The sequence below is a fragment of the Carassius auratus genome, chromosome 25, assembly GCF_003368295.1.
Source record: "Carassius auratus strain Wakin chromosome 25, ASM336829v1, whole genome shotgun sequence".
Classification (NCBI taxonomy): Eukaryota; Metazoa; Chordata; class Actinopteri; order Cypriniformes; family Cyprinidae; genus Carassius; species Carassius auratus.
The window spans coordinates 10,003,179-10,013,725 of NC_039267.1; the positions used below are offsets into that span (position 1 = coordinate 10,003,179).

Sequence of the window (10,547 nt, forward strand, 5' to 3'; positions counted from 1 at the left end):
CACTGGCTCACGCTGGTCTTAGCTCCAAGCCTGCCAAGTATTTAGTAGGTTTAGCTTGGTCAGCTAAAAACAAAAGTGCCCAAAACCACTCTAAAACCAGTCAACCGATCAGCCTTAACAGCCTGGAAGACCAGTAAACCAGTTTAGATTGGTAACAGATTCGATTTTTTCAGTAAAGATGCGTTTTCAATTCAAAGTTTAGATCAAAGAGAATTCAAATAAAAAAATGTTTAGTGTTACTTTAGTGTATGTGTTGAATTTTAGAGAAATTGCTAAATTATTTGATATTATAATTAAAAAATAATAATAATAATAATAATGTGGCAATTTACACACTGAAATACCAAGTAAATTTCACAAATAATTACCAAGAAACAGCAAGTAACAGATTTAATGAAATCTACAGTATAAAGACCCTAAAATCTTAAATTTATTTACAAATATGGTGGAAAAAAATTAAAGTGTATGCAGTTATGTAGTTGTAATATGTAAAAATTGTGTAAAAATGGGATTTTCGATTCAGGGTTAGGGTTAGGGTTAGGACCACAGACAACAAGACAGCAGCACGGCCTCACCTACCCCAGGACTTTGGCACAATCATCATAGTACTTCATGGAGTTCTTTACAAAGCTGAAGCCATTAACGTCACAAACAAATGAGTGACCATTTGCTCGGAGGAGGTCAAAACCACAGACTGTTTGCTGGTTTGGAAAGACATTATGAGACAAAAAAAAAAAACGTCCATTATCATTCATAACCTGAAGCTACGGTCAAAAAACTTAGTTTTTTTTGCGAGACTCACCTTAAATGCAAGACACACTTTTCTGGCCACAAGCTTCTCCATTGCAGTGAGCATCACAGGATAACGGATCTCCTTCCCCTCACTGTCTCGCTCCACTTTCCCATCCAGAGCAGGAGACTTACGGGCTTCGGCGTGAGCGTAATCAGGTCCAACTGTGTAAACCTACAACATCCATCAGGAATAAATAAACGACCCAGCCACCACATACAGTAGAGTCTTGACATGAAATACAGGTTTACCTTAACATCAGTGCCATCTGTGGGCATGAACTCCTCGTAGATGTAAGATCCAGTCTTGCGAACAGTACTTTCAGGAGAATACACGCTGCTCCGACTGCCGATCTACAGAAAGGACGATTTGAGCTCCAACGCCAAACAAATGTAAAGTTATTAGAAGTTATCAGTACTGTACCTTTCTGAAGAGACGCTGGCTGCCGCCGCCAGCAGAGGTTGGGTAATAGATGTAGACATTGTGGTCCTCAGCGGAGACGGGCTTCTCCACAAAGGGTTTGTGAAACACTTCCCCGTTCACTTCCACATGGTCCTCGCTCTCCACCAGGTTACATTCTGATGTTGCAGAGTCAAAATGTCACAATCTCTCACAATAAAGGCAGTATTTATGTACCCACTATGAGGAACTTAAATGGCACAGCTGAACCAAAAATATTCAACATCATACAGGTTCGAAACGACATAAGTATATTAGGGTTACATGATGTTGCGAAAATATCTAATTACGATTTCTCTGATAAAAAATGCAATAGCGATTTAAATCTCTAGGTTTTCTCTGCTTGTTTGCAGGGCTACAAAATTAAATAATAATTTATAAAATAAAATGGTAATGATATTTGTTGTTGTGGTGATTATTAATATTACTAAACAAAAAAATTAAAGTAAGAAATATTGCAACTACAAAAATAAGTTTTCAATAACAATAGTAATAATAATAATAAAAGTTGTATTTTACAGTATAGCAGCTGTAAAAAAAAAAAGAAAAAAAACGTTAAAACTTCAAGTTTCATTTTCATGAAAACCACAAGTCATTAAAGCTTTTATTAGGGGTTCAAGCACGCAGTGCTGAAACCCTATTGTAATTGTTAAGATTTTTATTATTATTATTATTTTTCCGCCTTAAAACTGAACGTGCAGCCCAAACCGTAAGGCCTAGAGAGCTGAAACTTGGTCAAAAGGTAGTAGTCTTGCTCGCTACTCAGATACAAAAAACCGGCCCAATCGGCCTAACGGGGGCGCTACAGCGCAAAAAACTAAAATTTTTGACATTTTTGGCCGCAGATCGTAAACCGTTAGCCGTAGACTCAAAAACATGGCATCGTTGCAATCCTTGGGTTAGCCCGAACAAAAGTGCACAGCTGCATTTTTTGCTCTACGACGCACCGTTTTCTCACAAAATCGATCTATATCCGAAACCTAGTTTTGCGAACTAGTCCTAGGATTTTCAACCAGTCGGAACCAAACCACTGCAGAAATATTCCCTGGACACTCAATATCAATAATTATCAAAAAAAAGTTGAAATTTCGATTCTTACGCGAAACAGTACGCCAAAAAGCGTCTATGCTAACGTTAGCCAAGTGTTATTTTGACTATAACTCTTGAACGGAATGAGATATCTTCACCAAACTTGGTACACATATGTATGAGCTCAATCTTTGGTCAAACAAAAAAAATTGCGCATCTCTGCCACTTGGGGGCGCAATAAGATAGAAAAAACACATAAATGGCTATAACTAGGCAACCGTTGGCTCGATCGACTTGAAAATTGGTATGCAGTGTCTTGGTCTGAAGGGGCACAAGTACCTATGAGGACATTTGCATATCTCAAAAAACATGGCCGCCATTGGCAAAAGAATTTTAAGCACCTATTTGAAAGGGTTAACGGATGTTGATTGGAACAAAACTCGCTGGGTACGTTCGACTCATGAACCTTAAGGACTGTAAGAATTTTGAAAGAAATCGGCCACTAGTTGGCGCTAACGAGTTTTATGGCTCTGTAATCACGTGGTGTTTCACATATCAACACAATATGCATATCATTTGATAGATCTCCTCATAATGCACAACTTTGCCTCAAGAACCATTGCTGTCAATCAAATCGTTCAATTGTTATTCACAAATATGTTAAAAACCTACTTTTACGAACTAGTCCTAGGTTTTTTGCCCGATCGGAACCAAACCACTGCAGTAATATTCTGTGGACTCTCTAGATCAATAATTATCAAAAAAATGTAGAATTTTGTCCTTTGGTTAGCTCTAAAGGGGTAATTTAGAAAAAGGGGTGTGGCCAAACATTACCCAAAGCCTATAAAACCTAAACGAAAACTCAAAACTTTATGAAACTAGGTGAAATCATGTGACACATGACTCTTAACAAGCATGCAAAGTTTCATGGAGATCAGACCATAGGTGGCGCTATAACAGTAGAAAAGGTCTCAAAACACAAGATTTATATGGTAAATGGCCTCAAATTGTTTGAAAATGTTCATATATTCACTCAAAAACACTAGATCTTCATATCATATGATAAATCTCCTCATTCTGAACAACTTTGCCTCTGGGACCAATGTTGTCAATAAAGCTGTTAATTAAATATTCAAGATTATTTAAAAAAGTTACTTTGGCATACTTGTGATACGGTTTAAGATGAAAATCAATAAAACCACTGAAGTACAATTCTCTAGACTCTGAAGGTCAATAATTATCAAAAAAATGTTGAACAATTGCATTTGGGCAACTATAAACCAATAATTTTATAATATGTTATTTGCATAGTGTACACAAAGGCCTATTAATACAAACAGAAAGCCCACAAATTATCAAAACTGTGCAAAATAATGCATGATTTCATTCTAAACAAGCATGCAAAATTTAAGAGAGATTGGGCAAAAAAAATTACAACACTATAACAGTTATGTTTTAAAACACAGTGTTGTTTGAGTAAATGCAATTTATAACCACTAGATGGCAGCGGAAGACCACTAATGGGCTCATTCAGCTAGTTAAACAGTACTGTTTTCATGAATTCTTGCCAAAACATTAATAAATTAACTGTTATAACATTTTAAATCTCATTGAATTGATGTTTTCCATTTTGTTTATGCAGATGTATCAGTTTTTACAATTTTGCCACATTATGATTACAGTTTAACCTGAAAATGACATCTAAACTCTGAAAAAGAGTTATTAGTCTAGTCTAATAAATATATTAGTCTAATCATTTACTTTCAGTGTGTGTGTCTGTCTGTTAACCTGTTCTCCATTTTGGATGTGTTTAAATGTCATCCAAACATCCAGGTTGGCTCTGACCACCTCAGATGCCTTAAATGCTTGAACCCCGGTAAACGCTGCTTGCAGCTTTAATTAGGGGTTCAAGCACGCAGTGCTGAAACCCTATTGTAATTGTTAGGATTTTTATTATTATTATTATTATTTTTCCGCCTTAAAACTGAACGGGCAGCCCAAACCGTAAGGCCTAGAGAGCTGAAACTTGGTCAAAAGGTAGTAGTCTTGCTCGCTACTCAGATACAAAGAACCGGCCCAATCGGCCAGTGGGGGGCGCTACAGCGATCAAAAATGCGTTTTTGCTAATAGCTCCTAAACCGCTTGTGATAGAGCCAAAAATTTAACATTTCTGGAATCCCTGGGTCATGCGAAATTAAAAACGGTCACTCTGATTTTGGGTCTAGGAGGCCTCGTTTTTTCGCAAATTTGACGTATGTCCAAAACCTACTTTTGCGAACTAGTCCTAGGTTTTTCGCCCAATCTGAACCAAACCACTGCAGAAATGTTCTCTGTCCAGTGAATATTAATAATTATCAAAAAAAAGTAGAAATTTCGACCCACTGTCGTAATGGGATGCCAAAATGTTCGAAAGTCGAGGACCAATTTTACACAACAGGCTATAACTCATGAATGAAATGAGATATCTTAACCAAACTCGCTGAACATTTGTATGAGCTAAAACTTTGGTCAAATAAAAAAAATTGCACACCTCTGCCACTTGGGGGCGCTATAAAAAGAAAAAAACACATAAATGGCTATAACTAGGCAACCGTTGGCTTGATCGACTTGAAAATTGGTATGCAGTGTCTTGGTCTGAAGGGGCACAAATACCTATGAGGACATTTGCATAGCTCAAAAAACATGGCCGCCATTGGCCAAATAAATTTAAGCACCTATTTGAAAGGGTTAACGGATGTTGATCGGAACGAAACTCGCTGGGTACGTTCGACTCATGAACCTTAAGGTCTGTAAGAATTTTGAAAGAAATCGGACACTAGTTGGCGCTAACGAGTTTTATGGCTCTGTAATCACGTGGTGTTTCACATATCAACACAATATGCATATCATTTGATAGATCTCCTCATAATGCACAACTTTGCCTCAAGAACCATTGCTGTCAATCAAATTGTTCATTAATTATTCACAAATATGTTAAAAACCTACTTTTGCGAACTAGTCCTAGGTTTTTTGTCCGATCGGAACCAAACCACTGCAGTAATAATCTGTGGACTCTCTAGATCAATAATTATTAAAAAAATGTTGAATTTTGTACTTTGGTTAGCGTTAAAGGGGTAATTAAGAAAAGGGGTGTGGCCGAACATACCCCAAAGCCTATAAAACCTAAACGAAAACTCAAAACTTTATGAAACTAGGTAAAAACATGTACCAGGTGACTCTTAACAAGCATGCAATGTTTCATGGAGATCGGACCATAGGTGGCGCTATAACAGTTGAAAAAGCCTCAAAAACACACATTTTCAAATAGAAAATGATCACAATTTGTAGGACATGTTCATACATTCAAACAAACACTAGATCTTAATATCATATGATAGGTCTCCTCATAATGCACAACTTCGCCTCAAGAACCATTGCTGTCAATCAAATCATTCAATTGTTATTCACAAATAGGTTAAAAACCTACTTTTGCGAACTAGTCCTAGGTTTTTTGTTCGATCGGAACCAAACCACTGCAGTAATATTCTGTGGACTGTCTAGATCAATAATTATCAAAAAAATGTTGAATTTTGTACTTTGGTTAGCGTTAAAGGGGTAATTAAGAAAAGGGGTGTGGCCGAACATACCCCAAAGTCTATAAAACCTAAACGAAAACTCTAAACTTTATGAAACTAGGTGAAATCATGTAAAAGGTGACTCTTAACAAGGCTGCAAAGTTTCATGGAGAACGGACCATAGGTGGCGCTATAACAGTAGAAAAGGTCTCAAAACACAAGATTTATATGGTTAATTGCCTCAAATTGTTTGAAAATGCTCATATATTCACTCAAAAACACTAGATCTTCATATCATATGATAGATCTCCTCATTCTGAACAACTTTGCCTCTGGGACCAATGTTGTCAATAAATCTGTTAATTAAATATTCAAGATTATTTTAAAAGTTACTTTGGCAAAGTATTCCAAGGCTTTAAGCTAAAAATCAATAAAACCACTGAAGTACAATTCTGTAGACTCTGAAGGTCAATAATTATCAAAAACATGTTTAACAATTGCATTTGGACAACTATAAACCACTGATTTTATAATATGTTATTTGCATAGTGTACACAAAGGCCTATTAATACAAACAGAAAGCCCACAAATTATCAAAACTGTGTAAAATAATGCATAATTTCATTCTTAACAAGCATGCAAAATTTAAGAGAGATTGGGCAAAAAATAACACTATAACAGTTATGTTTAAAACACTGTTGTTTGAGTAAATGCAATTTATAACCACTAGATGGCAGCGGAAGACCACTAATGGGCTCATTGAGTTAAGTTAAACAGTTCTGTTTTCATGAATTCAAGCTAAACATTAATAAATTAACTGCTATAACATTCTAAATCTAATTGATTTGATGTTTTCCATTTTGTTCATACAGATGTATCAGTTTTTAAAATTTTGCCACATTGTGATTACAGTTTAACCTGAAAATGACATCTAAACTCTTAAAAAGAGAAGACTTGCAATAAGTTCATTGTCACCTATCACTTATTTCAAATACCTATATCTGCAACAAAATGTTTGTGCATGTATATGTGTGTGTGTTTGTGTGTGTGTATAATGCTTATAGAGTATTAATATATTAGTTTAATCATTGAATTTCAGTGTGTGTGTCTGTCTGTTAGCCTGTTCTCCATTTTGGATGTGTTTAATTGTCATCCATGCATCCAGGTTGGCTCAGACCACCTCAGATGCCTTAAATGCTTGAACCCCGTAAATGCTGCTTGCAGCTTTAATTAGGGGTTCAAGCACGCAGTGCTGAAACCCTATTGTATCTGTTAGGATTTTTAGGGGTTCAAGCACGCAGTGCTGAAACCCTATTGTAATTGTTAAGATTTTTATTATTATTATTATTTTTCCGCCTTAAAACTGAACGTGCAGCCCAAACCGTAAGGCCTAGAGAGCTGAAACTTGGTCAAAAGGTAGTAGTCTTGCTCGCTACTCAGATACAAAAAACCGGCCCAATCGGCCTAACGGGGGCGCTACAGCGCAAAAAACTAAAATTTTTGACATTTTTGGACGCAGGTCGTAAACCGTTAGCCCTAGACTCAAAAACATGGCATCGTTGCAATCCTTGGGTTAGCCCGAACAAAAGTGCACAGCTGCATTTTTTGCTCTACGACGCACCGTTTTCTCACAAAATCGATCTATATCCGAAACCTAGTTTTGCGAACTAGTCCTAGGATTTTCAACCAGTCGGAACCAAACCACTGCAGAAATATTCCCTGGACACTCAATATCAATAATTATCAAAAAAAAGTTGAAATTTCGATTCTTACGCGAAACAGTACGCCAAAAAGCGTCTATGCTAACGTTAGCCAAGTGTTATTTTGACTATAACTCTAGAACGGAATGAGATATCTTCACCAAACTTGGTACACATATGTATGAACTCGATCTTTGGTCAAATAAAAAAAATTGCGCATCTCTGCCACTTGGGGGCGCAATAAGATAGAAAAAACACATAAATGGCTATAACTAGGCAACCGTTGGCTCGATCGACTTGAAAATTGGTATGCAGTGTCTTGGTCTGAAGGGGCACAAGTACTTATGAGGACATTTGCATATCTCAAAAAAACATGTCCGCCATTGTCCAAACAATTTTAAGCACCTATTTGAAATGGATAACGGATGTTGACCGGAACGAAACTCGCTGGGTACATTCGACTCATGAACCTTAAGGTCTGTAAGAATTTTGAAAGAAATCGGCCACTAGTTGGCGCTAACGAGTTTTATGGCTCTGTAATCACGTGGTCTTTCACATATCAACACAATATGCATATCATTTGATAGATCTCCTCATAATGCACAACTTTGCCTCAAGAACCATTGCTGTCAATCAAATCGTTCATTAATTATTCACAAATATGTTAAAAACCTACTTTTGCAAACTAGTCCTAGGTTTTTTGTCCGATCGGAACCAAACCACTGCAGTAATATTCTGTGGACTCTCTAGATCAATAATTATCAAAAAAATTTTGAATTTTGCACTTTGGTTAGCGTTAAAGGGGTAATTAAGAAAGGGGTGTGGCCAAACATACCCCAAAGCTTATAAAACCTAAACGAAAACTCAAAACTTTATGAACTTGGTGAAAACATGTACCAGGTGACTCTTAACAAGCATGCAATGTTTCATGGAGATCGGACCATAGGTGGCGCTATAACAGTTGAAAAAGCCTCAAAAATACACATTTTCAATAGAAAATGATCACAATTTGTAGGACATGTTCATACATTCAAACAAACAATAGATCTTAATATCATATGATAGATCTCCTCATAATGCACAACTTCGCCTCAAGAACCATTGCTGTCAATCAAATCATTCAATTGTTATTCACAAATATGTTAAAAACCTACTTTTGCGAACTAGTCCTAGGTTTTTTGTCCGATCAGAACCAAACCACTGCAGTAATAATCTGTGGACTCTCTAGATCAATAATTATCAAAAAAATGTTGAATTTTGTACTTTGGTTAGCGTTAAAGGGGTAATTAAGAAAAGGGGTGTGGCCAAACATACCCCAAAGCCTATAAAACCTAAACGAAAACTCAAAACTTTATGAAAATTGGTGAAATCATGTACCAGGTGACTCTCAACAAGCATGCAATGTTTCATGGAGATTGGACCATAGGTGGCACTAATAACAGTTGAAAAAGCCTAAAAAAAACACATTTTCAATAGAAAATGATCACAATTTGTAGGACATGTTCATACATTCAAACAAACACTAGATCTTAACATCATATGATAGATCTCCTCATAATGCACAACTTCGCCTCAAGAGCCATTGCTGTCAATCAAATCGTTCAATTGTTATTCACAAATATGTTAAAAACCTACTTTTGCGAACTAGTTCTAGGTTTTTTGTTCGATCGGAACCAAACCACTGCAGTAATATTCTGTGGACACTCTAGATCAATAATTATCAAAAAAATGTTGAATTTTGTACTTTGGTTACCGTTAAAGGGGTAATTAAGAAAAGGGGTGTGGCCAAACATACCCCAAAGCTATAAAACCTAAACGAAAACTCAAAACTTTATGAAAATTGGTGAAATCATGTAACAGGTGACTCTTAACAAGCATGCAAAGCTTCATGGAGATCGGACCATAGGTGGCGCTATAACAGTAGAAAAGGTCTCAAAACACAAGATTTATATGGTGAATGGCCTCAAATTGTTTGAAAATGCTCATATATTCACTCAAAAACACTAGATCTTCATATCATATGATAGATCTCCTCATTCTGAACAACTTTGCCTTTGGGACCAATGTTGTCAATAAAGCTGTTAATTAAATATTCAAGATTATTTTAAAAAGTTTACTTTGGCAAACTATTGATAGGGTTTAAGCTAAAAATCAATAAAACCACTGAAGTACAAGTCTCTAGACTCTGAAGGTCAATAATTATCAAAATCATGTTGAAAAATTGCATTTGGACAACTATAAACCAGTAATTTTATGATATGTTATTTGCATAGTGTACACAAAGGCCTATTAATACAACAGAAAGCCCACAAATTATCAAAACTGTGTAAAATAATGCCTAATTTCATTCTAAAAAAGCATGCAAAATTTAAGAGAGATTGGGCAAAAAAAAAAAAAACACAATAACAGTTATATTTAAAACACAGTGTTGCTTGAGTAAATGCAATTTATAACCACTAGATGGCAGTGGAAGACCACTAATGGGCTCATTCAGCTAGTTAAACAGTACTGTTTTCATGAATTCATGCCAAAACATTAATAAATTAACTGTTATAACATTTTAAATCTCATTGAATTGATGTTTTCCATTTTGTTCATAGAGATGTATCAGTTTTTACAATTTTGCCACATTATGATTACAGTTTAACCTGAAAATGACATCTAAACTCTAAAAAAGAGAAGACTTGCAATAAGTTTATTGTCACCTATCACTTATTTCAAATACCTATATCTGCAACAAAATGTTTGTGCATGTATATGTGTGTCTTTGGGTGTGTGTGTGTGTGTGCATACGCTATAGAGTATTACATATATTAGTCTAATCATTTACTTTCAGTGTGTGTGTCTGTCTGTTAGCCTGTTTCTCCATTTTGGATGTGTTTAACGGTCTTCCAAACATCCAGGATGGCTCTGACCACCTCAGATGCCTTAAATGCTTGAACCCCGGTAAAATGCTGCTTGCAGCTTTAATTAGGGGTTCAAGCACGCAGTGCTGAAACCCTATTGTAATTGTTA

General features: G+C 36.0%; 1 protein-coding gene across 1 annotated transcript in view; it reads right to left on the minus strand.

Moving 5' to 3' along the window:
* Positions 1–10,547, minus strand: part of LOC113042841 (inositol hexakisphosphate and diphosphoinositol-pentakisphosphate kinase 1-like) — a 36,719-nt gene that overhangs the window by 23,249 nt on the left and 2,923 nt on the right. Inside the window, exons 2-5 of the mRNA XM_026201834.1 lie at positions 1,214–1,368; positions 1,042–1,143; positions 803–964; positions 580–701 (exon numbers count right to left, since the gene is read on the minus strand). Of these exons, the coding sequence (XP_026057619.1) occupies positions 580–701; positions 803–964; positions 1,042–1,143; positions 1,214–1,368 (541 nt within the window). The remainder of the gene's footprint in view (positions 1–579; positions 702–802; positions 965–1,041; positions 1,144–1,213; positions 1,369–10,547) is intronic.